Raw genomic sequence first — 21848 nt, forward strand, 5'->3', positions numbered from 1 at the left:
ATTATGCAAAGTATATAGACAGTGAAGCAGATGTAAAATATGAACGAACGTTCAAGGTTTCATGCGGTTTCCCTCAGAAATCTGTTAAAGAAAAGAAAACACATTACGTGGCTCAGCGCACTAACAGTGACAGCGATTAAAAGACAAAACTCACATCTTACTGATGATGCAAACTATATACAGACAGATGAGGATATGAATGCAAGTTACGGAACAAGAAAAACTGCATGTTATATATATATATATATATATATATATATATATATATATATATATATATATATATATAAAACATTAACGCCTTTTATTGCCTCAAGATATTAAATTATTAAATTCGGCATCTAATTAATACAACATATTACTGTATATTATGTACATTTAAGCAGATGAGCCTCACAAACCACAAAGTTTCACCAAATTTAACCTTTTTTTTCGTAAAAAGAAAACCAAGCGCAGTAGTTTTATGTTTGATATTTGCCTAAAATCCTTTAGGGACCGTCTGCAAATTTACCTCAAAACGAAACGTAGTACAATAATACAGTAAATTCAAATTAATCAGTTTACAATAAATTAATTATTTACTCATACTGACTAAATATATATGGCCAATAACTTATTTCTTTTTATATGGACACTACACAAATAGTTTTTTATATTCCAGTCAGTGGAATTGTCAGATGGTCCCTTGGGTGCGGTAGCACGTCAATAATTTCTTCAGTTTAAATTTTCAGAATTAATATACCTAGATTGTTTTTAACTCATTTTTTTATGTTAATATAAATTGGTTGCATATTGTTAAAACTAATCATGGTTGATATCTTTGTGGGACTGTCGACTTTATAGATCAGTGGTAATGGAAATCAATTATAAAGAAAATGCAGCGCATTTGATTCTTTTTGACCCCATTTGCTTGCCTGTATATAGTTTGCATAATCATCAATAAAATGTATTCTGGATCCCCAGTATTACAGCACAGCGACGCACAAGCCATGACACAAAGTTACGGAAACTAAACAACCGAAAGCAATACATGTCTTCCTTAGATGTAATGTTAGTTCTGTACTTCAGCGTTGGGTAAAACACCATTATAATCTCATTTGAATGCTGCTTACTTGGTAACAGCAAAGATGTTGAAATAAACATACGCACAATCAGCTTTTCCACATGCCCCGATAATCAAAACTTCTGTTTAGCGCTTGCTTAATTTCTGCAGATCAGTTTTTGTAACTGTATTACTTAATCCACCTGTTACTTTGGTCTTATTTAACAGCCGCTTGCACCACCTGCTGGTGAGCGACTGACAGCGGATGGAGATCATTCCTCAGTGCTCTACTGCTATTCCTGCAGCTCCCGGATGTGAAAGGGCGAATTATCTGCCGAATTTTAACCACTGAATTTGTGGAAGCGAATTTGGAAAGTGAAATAAAATGGACCGAAATATGCCTGTCGAATATTATACATCGTATTTTTAACCGATTGAATATTTTGGAAGTGAATTCTGGAACGTGAATATGAATTATTGATTTTTTTAATTATGAAAAGGTGTGTGAAATATTTTGAATTGAAATATTCACAGCTTAAATGAACAACTATATAAAATTTCAGGACCTAACAATGCAAGCCCTGGAAATTCAAGGCATTAAAATGCAAGTACTTTTAATGCAATGCATTATTTTTCAGTTAGTGCTATTCAGCATGCTTTTTTGCTTCAAAGACATAAGTCATTATTTTACTTCCATAAATTAAGCCCATGCATTCTTTGAACAAAAAAATTATTTATATTATTTTGGAAGCATATTAACAATTCTGTTGAAATCCAGTTGACCTCCAAATGACTAAATTTTTGTAATTTATAATAATACACACACACACACACACATATACCTTGATAACTTTTAGAATACAACAGATCAGTTAATATCTGATATTGTGGCTCCTCTTAAATAAACAATCAGACAAGCCAAACAAGCACACTAAAGGTACATTCATGTCTGCGATCTCATTGGTAGTTATGGCACCATGGGTATTGGTCTGACAAGCATCTTGTACAGTAAGTGTAAACAGCATTATGTGGACCTAATCAAGCCACATATCAACAAGACAGACCAAGTCAAATACCTTGTGTTCTTCATTCACCACCTGTTCAATAAGTTCTGATTTCATTGGAGGTTTTGAGTACTGGCCTGACAGAAGTCCATGACCGAGTTTCGCCCTTAAAATGTAGGAAAGCAAACATTCCGCTTTTAGATACCATGTCGAAATGACACAATTTAGGAAAGAGTGCTGCCATATTAAACTTTAAATTTACTGTCGATCAATGTACCTGTCAAACTCATGCAACTGTTATAATACTGCATTGCAAATATATTATACAAGAATTTGATGTAACTTGAATTTCAGAAATAAAAAAGAAAATAAATGTAACGTGATATTAACATTCCATGACAAAAACACCTACATTTGTGTGTTGAAATCCTGAGTTGGATCGAGGGGTGAGAAGTCAAATATTCTCTGTAGGTTGCCAACATACCTGCAGCATAAATATTGTAAAGAAAAGCAATAGTTTTTTACTGTTGCACCTGCATATTGACTTCAGTAAGTAAAGACCCTGACTAGATGCTTTAAATCTGGCACTTAAATAAAATCATTAACATACACACACAAAAAAGCAATCAAACTGCTAGAAGGCACAGATTAAAGGAAAAGTTCTCCCAAAATGTAAAATGTAATCACTCTCAGGCCATCTAAGATGTTAAATATTTTGTTTCTGTACTGGAGCAGGTTCTGAGAAATTTAGCATTACATCATTTGCTCACCAATTTATCCTCTGCAGTGAATGGGTGCCATCAGAGTGAGAGTCCATCCAGCTGATAAAAAAACATGACTCCAGTCATTCAACTTATTCAATCTTTAAACCATCACTTTTGGCCAAAATACGAGTCCATAATCCATTATAGCCCTTCTTCAAACAAAGTCCATCCCATGATTTTCCATGATTTGTTTAGAACTGTTTTGGACTGCTTTTGCTTGTAAATTGTGCTTTATCTGTGCATATCTCTCTCCTAATTTAGACAACATGATTTACTGGAAAAAATTATATTATTGAAAGCATAATATCTAATATTTAGGAAGCTGAAAGCAATATGAGCAAAGCTCATATTTTAGCTGAAAGCAATGGTTTGAAGTTAGAATTCATGTTTATTACAAATACAAACATGAAGCCTTTTTAGACTCATTCTGATGGCACCCATTCAATGAGGAGGATCCACTGGTGAGCAAATATTGTAATGCTAAATTTCTCCAAATCTGTCACGATGAAGAAAGTAACTTATCTTGGAGGGCCAGAAATGTCACTTCTACAGTGTGACAGCATTCAAACTCATGTTTTTACTTTGGGTACAGACTCAAAGACAATGGGTGGAGAATGTGGACAAGCATGTAGAATGAATTGGACCGATAAGGGCTTTAAGGTACTTACGCTCTCTGGAACTCTGGAATACTGAAAAGCACTTGCATAGTGGTGCTCAGGTAGCAGCTGTTGGCCAGGTTTTTGATGCCTGTATATCCTGAGCCATAGACAGGCTTTAGCTTTAGACCCGCCTCCTGAATAACTTCCCAGTCACTCACACGAGGCTGGACGTGGTTGTCTGTATGATGACCATTCTCTGTCTGTGAAGGATGGACATAGACATTTGAGGAGAAGGGAAGGAGGCAGTGTTGCTTGTTTTTGCTTAAGTATTTAACTAGTTGGTCAATTCCCAGGGATTTTCAAACGTTTTGATGGCAGGACCCCCAATTACTGTGGAATCTAGATCCATTTATACCGAGAAAAAAAAAAAAAAACTCACACCTATGACTATTGCCTCGATAAACTCCTAATTTGCTGCTCATTAATAGTTAGTAGTTAAGTATTTGTTAAGTTTAGGTATTGGTTAGGATTAGGAATGTAAAATATGGTCATGCTGAATATGTGCTTTATAAGTACTCAGAAACAGCCAATATGCAATAATAGAAATAAGCAACTACCGGTAGTTAATAGTGAGAATTGGTCCCTCCCTATACTAAAGTGTTACCAAAAATATATATCAAAATATAATCTGTAACACAGAAATTTAGTAAGAAATGTATTATTATTATTATTATTATTGCTGTTATAATTATAGTTATTATTATTATATTGTATAATCTGCATAGTCAAGTATTAAAAAGATAAACTTTTATTTATAAAAAAAAAAGGGAAAACTTTGTAATTGGCGGAGACATTTTGTAATAAAATGTGAGGGAAACTTACATACCCTTTGCATTTGCAGCATATCTATTCCAAAGTGTAACAAATGTTCTGATATGTGAGGATCAAGCACTGCTTCTTCTTCGTCAAACGAATAAACATCTGCAAAAAAGACAGGAACTGAAACATCCATAAAAACTTCTATTATCTCTTTTTGTCTAAATTATGCTTGAGCTTGAAATTTTCTGTGTGTGTTATACATGTGTGCCAACATTTTCCCTGAAAGTCTGTAATGCATGAAAACCTGTCATTGAGAGACCCTTACCTGCTCCATCTGGGGTGATTGTGTCGAGTTTAACTGCCAGGGGGAAGTTGGTTTTTTTGTAGTGCTCAAGGGCATGTCCGTTCCCTCCGCTCCCATCAAAGAACCACTTCCCACAGAGGACAGAGCCATCCGTCAGGTTTAGCCACAGGTTCTCTCTCATTTCACACTTGGCGCACTTCCAGCCGCTAATAATACATAAACCATATCGAAGAAACAAACAGAAGAAAAAACATACAAATTTAAATGAAAAGGAAAAGTTTATTTAAAATACAATAATAGTATATTAATAATACAAAAACAACACTGATTCCTATTGTGTCTGTTCTTAAATCTAGCAATACCCTTAGAAAAGGAAAATGCAAATCTTCTCTTTTAAAGTTTATAAGATAAAGATAATTTTAGAGTAAATATGGTAAAAAGTGTTGCATCTATTTTTGCTGTGTAAACTGGAAAAGTTCCTGTATAAAGATTACACAATACCAATACCAAAGGGATTCCAGTTTATCTGCTTGGATCTAATTTGATTGCCATTTCATTTCAATTAGAATCCTTTAAAATTAGTTCCAAATTCTGAAAAAAATGTCCATGCTCATCAAATAAGTTTTTAGAAATATTTGAATCAGGATAACGGTTGCATTGCCTCATAGATGTCAAGATATTCTACTTGGTGTTTTAATAAGTTATCCTAAACATATTCAAGCACTTCATCAAACATCAATAGCTTGTTTTGATATTATTCCACTTGGCAGAGAAAGCAGACACATCATCAGATTCAAGGGTGACCTGAAGCAAGCATCAGCAGTCTCTAGAATACTAGTCCATATGACTCTGGGCTGCCATGTGACCAACCTGGGAGGAATTCGAACCCCACTCTCCTGCTGTCTGAGACTTCTGGCATGTTTAGATACTTGGATCTCCTCTTCCCATGAATCAGATTCCTGCTTTTTGTATGGAGACGGAGCATTGAGGACGGCATCACAGGCTATTGTCACCTGAAAGTTAAAGGGACATTTATATTACAGCTGTTACATTGCTTAGTGTGATATTGCTCCTAATGAGTGCTTAAAAAAACCACAGCAAGCTGGAAAGTGGTGGACATTATGACTAATTACATTTAAAAGCCTTAAAACTCCTGGGAAAATAGGTTAGATAACGCAACTATTTTCTAGGTAATAAATAAAAGCGCAGCAGCAGTAAGCACACCATGCAGTTGTAGACAAATACAAAAATGTGTGTTTGGTTGTGTGCTACTATTAGTGTTGTATGAATAACTGAAGTACAACATAAACTGTAACAAATGAATCTTTTTGCATCATGCGTACAGAAAGAAGAATATAACAACAGGTAATTACTACAATATTTGAGATATCTGTGTGCACACTACTGTAAAATCAGTTTTAAAAAGTTAATTTTTTAACAAAAAATTTTTGAAATTTAAAATATATATATATTTTTTTATATTTTCAAACATAATTTATTTCTGGATGGCAAAGCTGAATTTTCAGCAGTCATTCTAATAGTCTTTCCTGTCACATGATTATATTAATATGCTGATTTGCTGCTCAAGAAACTTTTTATTTTTATTTTCAATGTTGTGCTGCTTAAAATTTTTGGGAAATCGTGATTCTTGATTAAAAAAAATGTTAAAAGATCAGCATTTATTTGAAATAGAATTTTAATTTAGAAGCAGTGTAAAAGTATTTACTGTTACTTTTAGATAATCTGAATGAATTCTTGATGATAAAAAAATAAAATGTTCTTTCAATTAAAAAAAAACCAGCTACTCAGCTACTCACAGTTACTAACTTTTGAACAGTAGTGTATATTTTTAGAAATTCACAAACAGCACTAAGTGCTAAATTTAATAAGTGTTCGATTTTCCATGATCTTTTTTGTCATCCTTAATTAAGAAATTTTATGTTAAAATGTATCTGTATTATAACTGATATCAGCCAACTTGCTCTCTCTGTATCTGTGTTTACCCCTAAAAACACCTTTATTGCTCTTAATATTTTCAAAAAAAATGTCAGTACTAACACAAGACATGGCAGGCAGCAATGACTAATAATTGTGCTTTATAAGAATTCAGATCAAATAAAAAAGAAACTTCTTTAAAAAGATAGGTTAGGATACCAATCTAAAACTCATATTATTGTTACGCCACATGACATCACTGCACACAATGAGAAGCATGAACAGTGAGTTTGTAAAAATAATGTCATCGGCAGACAGAATAAAATGTAATGACGTGACAAGCAAGCACTGAAACTGAAAGGCAGACCAGGCCTTTGGCATGCAGGGCACACAGGGCGCATGAGCACACACTCTCACTAACCAGTGCGGGCAACTCCTCAATATTTGGTAAAGGGATCTCAAAGTGGTCTGGAAATATGACAAGCTTGGCTTCATCTTCATACTCATAATCATCTCCGTTAAAATCACGGTTAAGCTCTAAATCTTCAGGAAAGGAAGCAGAGAGAGATATTTTTAATCGAGAGCTGAGGGGATGACTGCAATCAAAACAATTGCTTAAAAGTCCCCCAAAAATTAATTAATAAACATGATGAAATTGCACAAAATGTACACAGTCAAAAATTGATTTCTATTCATATTTATCTTTTAAGTATGTTTTAATGAAACATTTTCTTAAGCTCTCTTGATTGAACAACAAAAATTCTGTATATCAATGTCTAATAAAAAGTGTATATTTTAGGGGCAGCTAGTGGCAGTTTACCCTTTTCAGGTTTTTAACAACCTTTTAAAAGGCGGTGCGATGCATATTTTAGTCTCTCGATCAAAATGAGGTCATAAAAACTGCAAGTTTGATCATTTTACAAGAATAATACAACAATTTTAAGGTTTTTTTTCTGCACAAAAAACATGGCGACGAAAACAGACAGACTAAAGAAAATATGATTGCATATGTTTGTGCTCCAAGCAGACATGTTATCATTAATAAAACAGTCTGAGTTGTCTAAATGACATATTTTGGGAAGCATTGTGGGGTTACAAAATGACTGGCATCGCTTCTGACGTATCGTATTCTCGACCAGAGAAGGAGGCGTTTAAATTGATTGGATGCCTGAGAATAAGCGGCCACCGGTCGGTCCCCCACCTGCTACGTCACACCTCCAATAGCAGAAGTGTGTCAGCTTGGGGGGTTGATATGGCACAGCAGCTGACAGGCATAGTCAGCCACTGTAAACCAACCCTCCATAGCAGAAGATTAGGCCAGGGCAAGCATGTGGCACTTTAGATTTAGAAGGGTTACTAACAGCTTATACAAATAAATTAGCTAAATTTAACCCCAGCCAGTAATGACAGAGACTGCTAGACATGAAAATACATGACTTATTAAAAAGGGTTTGAGGTAGAAATTTTAGTCTCTTTTTAAAAAAACTTTAAAACAGACTTACCTAAAAATACTTTTCCGTTCCTTCTTCTCGGTAAGGCACCCCCTGCAGCACCTGTGGCTTTCTGTAATTAACATCAGGAAACAACGTGGGTCATAAAACTGTAAAGTGCTTTGCTTTGTACTCAAATATTTTATATGTGACCTTGGACCACAAAACCATACAAAAGGGTCATTTTTTTTAGAATAAATAAGCTTTCCATTGATGTATGGTTTGAAAATCTGGAATCCAAGGGTGCAAAAAAAAAAAATCTAAATATTAAGAAAATCGCCTTTAAAGTTGCCCAAATGAAGTTCTTATCACTGCATACAACAAAATCTTCATTGAACATGATCTTTATTAAATGTCCTAATGATTTTTGGCATGAAAGAAAAAAAGATTATTTTGACCCATACAATGTATTGGCTATTGCGACAAATATACCTCTTCTACTTATGACTGGTTTTGAGTTGCAGGGTCACATATTGTATTACTATGTGATGTGGATATTTTCCATCCATTAGCAGTGCTGACAGTATCTGTTCCTTGTTTCTTTGTTTGTTGTGGTTTTAGTACCAGTGTTTTGACATTTTAATAAAAGAAAATCATAAAAGAAAACAACATGGGTAATAATCTCATGGTCTATACTGAATAACAAATATAACTGAATCATGTTGAAAATCTGGATAAAATCCCACTGATGTGCATATTAAAACTTGACAGTTGGAAATGTTTGTTCTGTCCAAAGCTCATAATGGTAAAACGAGTAAAGAGATTGTAGAGTAACGGCTGAATGGGTAATGCTGACAGGCTTCTCGTGTGATCCTAAGTATAAACAGTGAACACAAAAGCTACAGGAACAGGGTCGGCTGTTTCAGGACAGATCCAGACATGAATATAGCAGCATTTAACCAGCATATCCACATTCATTTGGAAAAAAAACAAGAAACCATGACATAATTGGGTTCCTGTTCTAAATGACCAACAAATCAGTCATCATTAGGTCAGTATATAGGAGCAGACTGGGATTCAATAGAACTGCTATAAGGAAAGACAGCCATGATAACATTCAAAGATCAGACATCACTTTAAAATCGGAAGATTTAAAATTCAAAGATTATATTGAATTTAGGACATATAGTTTTCTTCGCTGTGTACCAAGGGGTTATTTTTTATTTATTTTTATCTACCATGCTGTCTAGTTATCACAGAAAACGACTCTGACATGTCACTCAGTTTGTGAAAAAGCTCTGAAAACACATTTACTGTAATTATTGTAAACATCCAGATGTTCTTTTATTGTGCTTTTTCTTGCTGACATTTCCCAAGAGAGTTATGCTGGGCTCATCATTTATAAGCCAAAATGTCAAACCCACCCTCTGTCTGAACTCTTTCTTAATTTGTGCTGAAGAACTACCACATCACATGATTAAAACAATTACATTAAAAGATGCTTTAAAAAAAATTCTTAGTTCTGAACATGGACATAAAATGTTCTAAATCCAACAGACCTCCTGCAATGCAGGCTTTGTGAATTGTGTAAATGTAGGTATATGAGTTACAGGACAAATCAAAAGGATGTGACCTCAACAAGCTACATATGCTTTGACTGCAACAACTCATAAAATCGATAATGATAATAACTGACAACTAATTTGATTAGTGATTAATTGTGTCTGTGCACTATGATAAGAAAACAAATTCTACAATTACATTCTACATGTTACACAATTAATTGTATTTTTTTTATGAGCAGTAACAGTAAAGGGACTATTGTAATGGAATATAAATATCATATTTTCAGATGAGTGAATGTGTTCCTCCTATCTCATACCAGGTTTAGTCTTTGCTTTTGTTGTTTTTTATCATTTTAATGTACTGATTTTAACTTCAACTTTCAAATAGTAAGCAATCGGTTTAATTTTTTGCATACAAAGTTTCATTGCACATAGACACGCTCACTCTATTTGTTTTCAGTGCCTTCAAATTCCACATTGTTTAGAGGATAATGCTGATGTGAAATGTGAATTCATATATTTTTTTAGACTTTATATTTTTTTATAATGAACAGTAGAACTGTCAGACTAATCAATAATCTAAATAATAATTAGCTGTTACATACATAGTCTCAGTAGAATAATAATCACATCCGCATTGAATCTGCTGACAAAAGTCCAAAGAAAGCTCCACAGATTTCTGCAGAATCAGAACATCTGTCCTTCATGATCCACACATCCTCCACGCCTTGCATGTTTAAAATGCATTACTGCTAATTTGAAAATGCTTTGAAATTTATTTTTAGTGTTGTTGGCCTTGTTTAGCACAACTTATCATATTCAAATCTATTCCACAGATTTCCTCTTTAAATCAGCACAGTGCAATCTGCATATTCTAACTTGACCTAATAAAATACTGGCCTCACCTGTTCTAGAAAAGTGTACTCATTAATGATATTATTCACTAGTACCTTATGTTTATGGGAATGCTTTTGTTATGTTACTGGATGCACTAAATCTGTTTCTGCACTACATTACACAAATGATCATTCAATATTACTTTGTCTCTTTTGCTTTCTTTGTTGTTGGATACAGCTCAGTAAGTTTCCATAATGCATTTAATATGTACAGGTTCCTAGAGTGTAGAATGAAACAAAGCTTGAAAATAGTTTTGTCACTCTTCTTACCTCTTTCACGTGTCGTTTTAAGTGCATGTACACACTCTGTCCAGTTTTACGGTAATGTCTCTCCACATGTTCTCTTCCGAAACCCAGGAATGAGTTCAAACACACATACAGACCTCCTTCCGATTCCTTAAAAAATGATGAAACCTGATTTAAGCGAAGTCAAATGTAGCCAAGTAATTTTATACTTCAAAGTTAAACATCAATTGTTAAAACCAATTGTACATATTATGTACAATCTCATAATTCTAATAAGTTTCATTTAGAAAACAAATGTGAAAAAAACTACTATTAGAGATTAGATGTCATAAACATTTGAAGGCGTAAACATCATCAACACACAAACTGTATACACGAAAAGAGAAAACATAGCTGAACACAATCAAAAATTACTGAATCCTTTTTGCAATCTAGGGCTTTACTGAATTTTAATGCAGAGTATCTGCTCTCTATTATTAGAAATAGGCCTAAAATAATTAGACATAAAAGTTATAACCATAAACTTGCATAATGCTCAGAATTGTGCCTGTTACTTTTATAACGGTGTACTTTTTTTGTTGCCGCGCATTAATTAATTGTTTTCAGTACTGCAATAACATGGCATCATACTTCTGGTCATTAGGATTCTTCATATAATTTATTTAATTGTAAGTTATCAATGTTGTTTTAAATGGGGTTTGTTCCTTTAAATTTAAAAATTAATCCAAAACAATAAGATTAATTAATTTATAATTTATTTATTATAAGAAGTTTTATCTGAATCCAAACACGAGTTACAGGGCTGGTGTGTGTTGGTTAGGGTCTTGAGGGCCCACCAGACTGAAAAACCTGTCACTAGCTCCCGGTGACACACGAGCTTGAACAGATAGTGTGTAAAAATAACCTGTCTTTTAGTCTGACATGAAGAACTCCAAACAGCTGAGTCACCTTTAAAACTTATACAGCTGGGAGCTAGTTGTGCACTTTACCCACATTTCTAGAAATGTTCGCATCAGCGCTCTCCAAAATATATGGTTATTATATATTATTTGTGGTCAGAGCTTGTACAGCTGAATATTTATAACAATCCATGTTGACCTGGATTCTTTTTATAGGTCATGGCTGCTTACTGCTTATTAGTGTACATTTAGGAAATCAGTTTTCACATTTATCAAGCTACACAACAGTCGTTTGTCTATTGGTGTCAAACAATACAGTCTGATCTGAACAAGTATCATGCTACTAGACTGCCAATTTAGATGGAAGAACGGGGGAAATATTATTATTGCTTTGACACGCCTTTAAAAACAGAGGACAGAAATTCTCTGTAACAGAACAGCGTTCAGACTTGTAGTGTTATTTTTGCTACCGTTATACATCTGTAGCTTGTAAAGCGCCGTTTGAAGTAGGGAAACCTGGTCCCACTGTAGATGTAAACACCCGTGGTTTATTTATTTACTTATTTATTTATTTCTGAAGGCTGTCGCATAAGTTGGAGAATGGTGGCCGAGGATCCCCCATCTCTCTTACACGCAGCTTTTCACGTGTCCGGGAGACGCCAGTTGTTGTTTAACGTTCATGCATGAAGTGTTAATACTCACAGGAGAGTCGTAGGAAAAAGCGCATTCGCTCTTGAAAACCCTGTCTCCTGTCCTCGGTACTCTAATGGTGGGCATGTACGGGACCAGTAGCTCTCCCAGATCTGTAGCCATCTTCACATTCCTGCTGCTCGCACCACTATGAGCCTCGCTGGAGCAGCGTGTCAGGCAGAAGATGAGATGGGGCTATTTTTAAATCATACAGACCCGACATTCCTCGGATGTGACGACGAAAACATTACAGTCGAGGTGGGGTTTAGTGGTTGGGAAACAATGGTAGTCCCCTTGGAGAAAATGAATAATTTCACATTATTCACCCTGAGCCCACGTTATCTTTTTTTTTTTTTTTTTTTTTTTAAATCTTTTTACAAGCATTTTAATGAAAGATTGTATGTATTATGTTATCCTTTATTATTACCTGGTTTTAAATTCCATTTATTGTTAAGTATTTTATGTACAGTATAAGTATAGATTATATTATAGGCTCATTATAAAATGAGCCTAATCTTTAATCTGTTATATTCATTTAGGTATTTTTACGTTTTCATGTAAAGTACTTGGTGCTTACTGTAATGTTATGAAAAGTCTTATAGACTAAAGTTATCAGCGCGGTGGTTTTAAATTGTGTTTCAAAGCTAATTGCTAATTAAACCCGTATCATATAACCTACTACACTAAACAACTTTACCGTTTCAATAATAATTCAGTAATAATTGTGGTCTAAATTTGTATTTTTTAATTCTAATATTAGTTCAAACTAAATATATTGAAATTGATGTTTTACAATGATTTATTAGGCTGAAGACAATAGACTGCAATACAATTGGAGTTGTTTACTTGGAGAAAGAATTTATGAACTGAAATGTTATTTTATTCACATAATACTGAAATAATCTTTTAATTTTTTTTTTGTAATATTTACCTTTTGATTCCAACTGTTTCTTTGGTATTTGTTCTCTTGAAAGCCTGGATGGCTTTCCTATTTTTGTGGAACACAAAATAAGAAATTATATCTTATATATATATATATATATCTTTTTCATGAAAATATAAAGAATGGGGTAAGGAGCTTTAAAGCTTCTATAAACATAAAACCAGCAGTCAGTATTTGCTGTATTCCAAATCTTCTAAGCACATACAATATATTTTTGCAATGAACAGTCTGAAATCAGTAAATGATTACATTTTAATTTCTGAATAAATTCTTCAAGGAATACTCAAAAGAGCAGTAAACTATTTATAATCATTAGTTTATTGGTGCCAGAGGCAAAAAAAAAAACACATGATATTATTTATTTATAACAATACATTATACATTGTATAATGGCTGATTATTTTGGACAGGTATGCATAACCACTCCTAGTTATCCGGGGATGACTTGGGGCTATGGTCGATGAGATTCTTATCAAGTGTCTGAACCTGGAACCAGGGTCCATCTCCTTTTTCTCTCATGTGTCGGCGGACTTCAAGTTGTAGATGTCTACAAGAAAAACATAAATTAGAGATAATCAATTAGGCTACATAAAAACAAGATACATACAGGTGCATCTCAATAACTTAGATTGTTGTGGAAAAGTTCATTTATTTCAGTAATTCAACTCAAATTGTGAAACTTGTGTATTAAATTCAATGCACACTGACATAAGTAGTTTAAGTCTTTGGTTCTTTTAATTGATGATTTTGGCTCACATTTAACAAAAACCCACCAAATCTCAACAAATAAGAATACTTCATAAAACCATTAAAAAAAAAAAAAAAAAAAAAACAATTAGTGAATAGTTGGCCTTTTGGAAAGTATGTTCATTTACTGTACATGTACTCAATACTTGGTAGAGGTTCCTTTTGCTTTAAAAACTTCCTCAATTCAGCGTGGCATGGAGGTGATCAGTTTGTGGCACTGCTGAGGTGGTATGGAAGCCCAGGTTTCTTTGACAGTGGCCTTCAGCTCATCTGCATTTTTTGGTCTCTTGTTTCTCATTTTCCTCTTGACATTACCCAATATATTCTCTATGGGGTTCAAGTCTGGTGAGTTTGCTGGCCAGTCAAGCACACCAACACCATGGTCATTTAACCAACTTTTGGCAGTGTGGGCAGGTGCCAGATCATGCTGGAAAATGAAATCAGCATCTTCAAAAAGCTGGTCTGCACAAGGAAGCATGAACTGCTCCAACATTTCTTGGTAAATGGGTGCAGTGACTTTGGTTTTCAAAAAACACATTGGACCAACACCAGCAGATGACATTGCACCCCAAATCATCACAGACTGTGAAAACTTAACACTGGACTTCAAACAACTTGGGCTATGAGCTTCTCCACCCTTCCTCCAGACTCTAGGACCTTGGTTTCCGAATGAAATACAAAACTTGCTCTTATCTGAAAAGAGGACTTTGGACCACTGGGCAACAGTCCAGTTCTTCTTCTCCTTAGCCCAGGTAAGATGCCTCTGACACTGGCTGTGGTTCAGGAGTGGCTTAACAAGAGGAATACGACAACTGAAGCCAAATACCTTGACACATCTGTATGCCTTGACCCCAGCATCAGTCCATTCCTTGTGAAGTTCACTCAAATTCTTGAATCGATTTTGCTTGACAATCCTCATAAGGCTGCATCTTGGTTGGTTGTGCATCTTTTTCTTCCACACTTTTTCCTTTCACTCAACTTTCTGTTAATATGCTTGGATACAGCACTCAGTGAACAGCCAGCTTCATTGGCAATGAATGTTTGTGGCTTACCCTCCTTGTGAAGGGTGTCAATGATTGTCTTCAGAACAACTGTCAGATCTTCCCCATGATTGTGTAGCCTAGTGAACCAAACTGAGAGACCATTATGAAGGCTCAGGAAACCTTTGCAGGTGTTTTGGGTTGATTAGCCGATTGGCATGTCCCCATATTCTAATTTGTTGAGATAGTGAATTGGTGGGTTTTTGTTAAATGTGAGCCAAAATCATCAAGTTCCTTTGTTGTTGTACTACTGACATTAAATTGCATCGCAATGTTTGACAATTCCTTCATTCCTTTACCCTACAGAAGTTTTTGCTCTTTTCTTCTTATCTTTTATTCCATGATTTATTGATATTGTCATATTTCTTACCTGAGGGCAACTCACACTTGAAATGAACCTACATATGGTGCAGATTGCTTTAATGAGCAGAATTTACAGACTGTTAAACTAGATAATCTAAATCTCTTTGATTCTACTTTAATCAGAATGGCTTAAAAGTTATTATAGCATTAAATTGATAACCAGCTGAGTCCTTCTCCTTTCATTAATTTGTAATTCTTGTAATAAAATTCAAACTGTTTTGTCCTACTCGCTCATATATATTTCATACCGTGGAGCAAGAAATTATGAAATGCAGAAAAAAAAAACACTGGTTCTCATCCTTTTTGACTCGAAGGCTAACAAAAATTTCAGTTAAGACAATACTTTTACTTTTCAAACTTTTTATTAAGAGAAACTCCAAAATTCATTTTTGGGTGAACTATCCCTGTAACATCTCTTAATGCATTCATTAAAGTTCACTAACAATGCCCAATGCATTTGTTAAAGTATGTATTTATCTCTATTAAACACAACCGTTGAGTTAGTTCATGTTAGCTCAGGTCCATCAGATAGTATTAACAGATATAACTTTTGATTTTAATAATGAAATTAACTAAGATTAATAAAGGCTTTAAAAGTATTTTAATTATTATTACATGTTAGCTAATGTCATTAAAATAATAGTTCACCCACAAATCAAAAATATGCTGAAAATGCTGATTCACTGCAGTGAATTGGTGCCTTCAGAATGAGAGTCTTAACAGCTAATAAAAACGTAATAATAATCCACAAGTAATCCACATCCACAGTCCATCAATTTAAGGTGTTTTAACTTTAAACTGTTCCTTCTGGCCAAAATATCATTCCATAATCCATAATGATGCTTCCTCCAGTGAAAAAGTCCATACACTGTTGCATAGGAACCAATTTATGTTTCTGAGCAATTTATTATTCACTAGAGAAAGATATATTATGGAAAGAGGATTCATTTTTAGCAGGAAGCAGCAGTTTGAAGTAAAAAAAAAACATCTTCATTTACATTTCACTTCACAATATGTTTACTGATTAATCAAGTCATTTTAATTACTTGTTGGTTATTGTGATGTTTTTAGCAACTGTTTGGACTCATTCTGATGCTCATTCTGATGGCACCCATTCACTGCAGAAGATCCACTGATGAGCAAGTGATGTAATGCTAAATGTTTCCAAATCTTTTCTGATGAAGAAACAAAATTAATCTACATCTTGGGACTGCCTGAGGGCAAGTACATTTCCAGCAAATGTTTGTTGTTAAAAAAAAAATTATACCTTAAATGTAAAGTATTGCCAAATATGTAGAAAAATGTAAATATAATTTTTAAAATGTAAATACATAAATGTAAAATACGTCATATTCTTATTGATCCTAATTAGCTGAATCATATAAAGACAGTTTACCTCATTTCAGCCTTCTCGGCCTCCATCTGGATAAGTGCCATCATTTTCTCATAGTCCTTCACTGGGCTGTCATAAAAGCTACGAGCAATCCAGCGGGTGATGGGATGCTAAGATATAATGAAGAAAACCAATTAAAGAAAAGACCAGAAGCATTTAATGACAGCAGCAGCACAATACAACAAAAAATAATAATACAATTACATTGGGCACTTTTTTTACTGCCAGATAAAATATATTTGACGTTTTTATGCGGTTACATTTTAGAATACCTTGTAGTACTCCCAGTGCTCTGGTTCGTAACCTTCGGGTATCTCCGCTAACTCAGATTCTCCTGTTAAGTGATTTGCAGATGTAACTGACATTATTCAAGTAATTATGGCAGGTACAGAAGCTACAGGAAGAGAAATGACCAATTACATGACAAATTTACCTATGAAAATATTAACAAACGTCACAAGAGCTGCCACAGGGATGCCAGCGAGAAGAATGTAATATTTCTGGTGTAACCAAACAAGAGAGGAGAGAAAGACTGGTAAATTATTTAAAATTATTATTGGAATGAGTATTATAAATAATATGCAACGGAAGCAAAGTATTTATAACAAGTTTTACCAGCAGGTGAAGAAATCTTCTGTCGTAGAAGTCAGTGGGCTTGATGATAAACATCCTTTTCCCATGGCTCCCATGACGGACAACAACTGTAAAAGAACAACGTTAAAATAGGTTTTAAAAACAAGAAAAAAAGAAGACCAGCAAGTCAACACACATTACCACAGCATTACTGAATTAAAAAAAACTATTCAACAGGAAGTTAAATTTAATACAAAATGAACCTGAAGCAAGAGTAACACACAGTTACAGATGCAAATCCAACTGTTAAGTCTTAAGTGGAAGTAAAACTGTTACAAACACAATGAAGGCCAAAGTACTGCGTTTGACTAACTTAAAAACATGTTTGTTTGACAAACTTGGTTCGATTCGCACGTCGACACTTACAAGCAACGGGTAAGAAACTCAAGAAATATTTTGAATCAGAAACTGTTAATTGGCTATTATATGTTATATGGCTATGTAAAATCAGTATATGTACGTATATACATAGTTTAACAGCTATATGTGATAGCTATAGGAAGGTTACAGGTTCAGACTGGATTGTTGTAGAGGCCAGTTTACACTCGACATGCTAAAGCAAGCAAAGCAAGGTCACTCCTAAAAAGAATCCTTCTCAACAGTCATGTCGTTGTGTTTAGTAAGAATAAATATTATTTACCTTGTTCTGAACGTGCAACAGTCCTGGAGAGCAGATTTGAAGACTGGCATGTTCTTTTCAGCGGGTTTAATCGGGCTGTAAAAGCAGCCGCCGTCCTCAGAAGGCTCATGCCCACCATGACTGTTGAGGGAGTGCGTGAAGAAGGCCTTCTCTGATTGGCTAATCTGACGCAGAGTGAAGCCGGGTCCTCCATTCATACTGAGGGCAAAAGAAAGGTTCGTAGATGGCGTTCAAAGATGATCCTCAAAATAATCAAATAAAATACATTTGTTTATTTGCATATATAAAATATTTGCATAAACAGCTGTTGATTTCGGAAATTAAATAAGAACTACTGTAAATAATTAGACATTTTTTCGCCAGCTTGAACAGGAAGCTTAAGATAGAATAGAATAGAATAGAATAGAATAGAATAGAATAGAATAGAATAGAATAGAATAGAATAGAATACCATTTGAATCGAACTTTTTTTTTTTAAATGAGAACAGATAAATTTGTGAATGTATGGTAGTATTTTATTCGATTGAATAAATTGCACTTCAGTTCTTTAATTCATTATACTTAAAAGAATAATAGCATTACTTACGATATTAACTGGCTGAAATTCTGGGTCTATGAATTGGCATTTGGAAAGTAGCACAAATAAATGATGAATTCTAAAAAAATAAAACTACAATTTTAATGTGACATTTAAAAAAACAGGGGGAAATATACTTTTAATAACAATCACCACTCGACAAAAAGTACTCAAAGATACATGCAAATATTATTTATTGCAACTCAATTCGATGCTATTTTAAATAGCTGATTTTGTAGGATAACGTTTTATTGTTAATTTATATTGGTGTATGCTGTGGTGCTGAACGAGGAAAAAAACGTAGGGACTTTTACCGTAGAGAAATGTGCTGTTGTTAATACACACTGCTGTCCGACAGGTGGCGCTGCACGCTTCCGTTCATCGTTTCGGGTGACATTGTCAAGATGTCCGCGGCCGTGACGAGCCGCCTGACTGCCGCGGTCTGCAGACAGTTTCAGCGTGTCGTTACAGTCTCTTCGCACACACAGCCTCAGTCTGCGACTCAGGCCTTCTCCAAACTTCATTTGTGTCAACGAAGGTATTTTTTTTTCTTTCTGATTATATGTCGGGCTTAAATGTCAGTGCATCATGATAGTGTCTTAACCAGAATGAACGAAGCATGGTTTAATATATCACCAATTAATATAAACTTTTTTTTCATTTCTGTCCAAATTTAGCCAAACGTATGACTCGTGGTGGTTCAGAAGCTCAGTGTATAACCGAGCCCTCCACACATCCTGTGTCAGAAGAGGACTGGAAGAATTTTTTGACCTGCCAGAGAACTGGGGCGAACAAACAGTTAAATCAGGTGCCAGCAATATTACATACCATTTCACCTTTTTTTCAGTTACTAGAAGCTGTAGTCTTCATCTCAAAACAAGTGAGGTCTCTATCTAGACAGAGATAGTCATATTAATCTACCATCTCATTACTTGATTATATATTGTGTTGATTAATTATTGATTATTATTATTATTTTACCTCAAAGGTGCTCCATGGACTGCCAAACAGCTTCGAGTGAAAAGTAACGAAGACTTACACAAACTTTGGTAATTGAGTAGTTTTTCATAGACTTTCAAAGTTAAAATAACATAAAATGAATATTAAAATACAATTTGTATTTTGCAGGTATGTTCTTTTGAAGGAAAAGAACATGTTACTCACTTTAGAACAGGAGGCAAAACGACAGCGTCTTCCCATGCCCAGCCCAGAGCGCCTCAAAAAGGTATCAAATTTGTTGAAATTTAACTGAATTATTTAGTTTCCTTTGATAAAATGGTATAACCTTGAAAAAAAAGTATTATGGTGTTACTATGGTACATTGACAATGTAGTACTTTGGTTTACTGCTTGGTTTAGTAAGATTTATGCTTCAGCAAAAGATGCACTCAGTTGATTATGCGGCAGTGAGCATTCTTACATTTATATAAAAATAAAAAAAATCTACCAAAACCAACATGCTGCTCTTTTGAGCTATTTATAAAAGAATCTTGAAGATAAAAAAAACGTATATCATTGCTTCCAGAAATAAACTAGCACAACTGTTTTCAACACTGATAATAACGATAAAAATGTTTTCTTAAATACGAAGTCAGCAGCATATTAGAATGATTTCTGAAAGATCCTATGACACTGAAGACTGGACTAACACCTGCTGCAGATTCACCTTTGCCATCACCGCAATAAATTATATTTTAAAGTACTATAGAAAACAAATCTATTTGATCAAATGTCTTTAATAACCATTGTTGTGAAGGGACATATTGGCACAGCCTGCCAAGTTTTATCTGCTGAGATTATTCTTGGTCATATGACTCCCTTTAAAGGGACAATAAGTAACTTTTTAGGTATTTTATTATCTAAAATCAATATTTTTATTCATAAATATGCCCTCAATGGTGTGCAAATACCTATGCCAATGTTTAAACTAATCCTCGTAAATGAAGAATTTATTATCTTTATATACATGGGACGGGTAGGTCGACGGAGGCTTCCATGTAGTTCCGCCATCTTGCAAAACTATAATAGCAGAGAGGGACAAAAAGTACTAAGGCAACGCGTTTCCACAACGCGTTTTCGGTCAGAGCCAGAAACGCAGGTGCAGAGCAGTGAGAGTCGCTTGAAACTGCAACGGCAAGTTTAAAAGTCTGGATTGCATTCTTATTATGGACCATACATATGCAGCGCCACAGGAGAAGAAAACATCGTCGCCAAAACGAAGTGCTATTAGAAGACATCCTGTCAAAGCTTTTTGGTACATATCGCCTACCGTAGATGCAACGCGCATTTGAAAAAGCGAGGCGCTGGAGAGCAAAATTAGTTTGAATGCAAAATACAATTTCACCACTAGATGGGAGTAATTCCTACTTACAGTCCCTTGGAAATGACATCCAAGAGCAGCTAAAGTTGAAACACGGGGTGAATCTGTGCCTGTTCTCCTCAATTTGTCAAGTGTACATGGAAGAACCAATATTTCCATTCTGAATTCTTCTAATAGGTTGAAAGGTCAATGAAGCGTCTTGACACAGTTGTAACAGAACGTGAGGATGCTCTGCGCTTGCTGCAGACGGGACAAGAGCGAGGCAGACCGGGCGAATGGCGCAGGAATGTTTTTGGCAAAACCTTCTGGTAAGCAAATTAAATGAGTAAATATTTTGCAGATTGTTCTCGTATGCACATCTATTTAGTGTTTGTGTAATGTAGCTTATAGCAAGCATGTTTGTTCATCAGGTACCGCTTCAAGGAACATCCGATCCCCTGGTACCTGAACTCCAGATACAAAAGGCGGCGATTCTTTGAACCATCACATGTAGCCCCTTACACAAGGCAAGTCTCAGATTTTACAAGTCAACCAAAAAAATTTTCCCATTAGAATAACAACAAATATAATAGAAACATTTATTTTATGGAATTATATTTTAAAGATTTGAAGTTCTCACAAAAGTTTTGTATTCTTTGCAAGCGAATGCAAAGTTTCATGTGGAATTCTCACGTGAGAATTCACATGTTTGGCTTTTCTTGCTTGCTACACAGTAATGTTTCACTTTGCTGTTCTGTATTTTAGGTTGAGCCTTGAAAAATACCTGAGGAGTAAGATACGGAAAGAAAAAAGAGAGAAGAGAAACCAAAAAAGGCTTGCCACAATATTTCCAAAAAAGACTGCACTTGCATGAAACCACTTGCAAGACTTATCGCATTTAATATAGTCTTTTCATCATGTAACACTTTTTTTTTTTTCTCTACAAGTTTTGGAGATTCAAAATGTGTTGTACAGTCAAATAATAAATTCAAACCTGTAACGGAGAATGTTATTTTGTATA

General features: G+C 34.6%; 3 protein-coding genes across 6 annotated transcripts in view; 1 reads left to right on the forward strand and 2 right to left on the reverse strand.

The window, feature by feature from the left end:
- Nucleotides 1–12416, reverse strand: part of LOC132161198 (ubiquitin carboxyl-terminal hydrolase 13) — a 29181-nt gene extending 16765 nt beyond the window's left edge. For all 4 annotated transcript variants that reach the window (XR_009438109.1, XM_059571086.1, XM_059571085.1 and 1 more), the window contains exons 1-10: nt 12206–12416; nt 10629–10754; nt 7970–8030; nt 6889–7010; nt 5403–5545; nt 4554–4738; nt 4296–4390; nt 3479–3669; nt 2459–2530; nt 2119–2212 (exon numbers count right to left, since the gene is read on the reverse strand). Coding sequence is in view for 3 of the 4 variants with exons in the window: in XM_059571086.1 (XP_059427069.1) it covers nt 2119–2212; nt 2459–2530; nt 3479–3669; nt 4296–4390; nt 4554–4738; nt 5403–5545; nt 6889–7010; nt 7970–8030; nt 10629–10754; nt 12206–12316 (1200 nt within the window). In the remaining variant the exon portion in view is untranslated. The remainder of the gene's footprint in view (nt 1–2118; nt 2213–2458; nt 2531–3478; nt 3670–4295; nt 4391–4553; nt 4739–5402; nt 5546–6888; nt 7011–7969; nt 8031–10628; nt 10755–12205) is intronic.
- Nucleotides 12417–13436: 1020 nt separating this feature from the next.
- LOC132161202 (NADH dehydrogenase [ubiquinone] 1 beta subcomplex subunit 5, mitochondrial-like) lies at nt 13437–18160 on the reverse strand. Its single transcript, XM_059571091.1, has 6 exons — nt 17953–18160; nt 17295–17380; nt 17113–17179; nt 16952–17013; nt 16683–16789; nt 13437–13683 (listed from the first exon to the last, which is right to left on the reverse strand). The coding sequence occupies exons 1-6, from the start codon at nt 18143–18145 to the stop codon at nt 13563–13565; spliced, it is 636 nt and encodes a 211-aa protein (XP_059427074.1). The 5' UTR covers nt 18146–18160; the 3' UTR covers nt 13437–13562.
- A 724-nt stretch (nt 18161–18884) lies between these two features.
- On the forward strand, nt 18885–21834 carry mrpl47 (mitochondrial ribosomal protein L47). The gene is made up of 7 exons (XM_059571092.1): nt 18885–19067; nt 19207–19337; nt 19518–19578; nt 19658–19754; nt 21026–21156; nt 21259–21354; nt 21593–21834. Exons 1-7 carry the CDS (start codon nt 18934–18936, stop codon nt 21699–21701), a joined length of 759 nt encoding a protein of 252 aa, XP_059427075.1. The 5' UTR covers nt 18885–18933; the 3' UTR covers nt 21702–21834.
- Nucleotides 21835–21848: the final 14 nt, after the last annotated feature.

The sequence above is a fragment of the Carassius carassius genome, chromosome 17 (genome assembly GCF_963082965.1).
Source record: "Carassius carassius chromosome 17, fCarCar2.1, whole genome shotgun sequence".
NCBI lineage: Eukaryota > Metazoa > Chordata > Actinopteri > Cypriniformes > Cyprinidae > Carassius > Carassius carassius.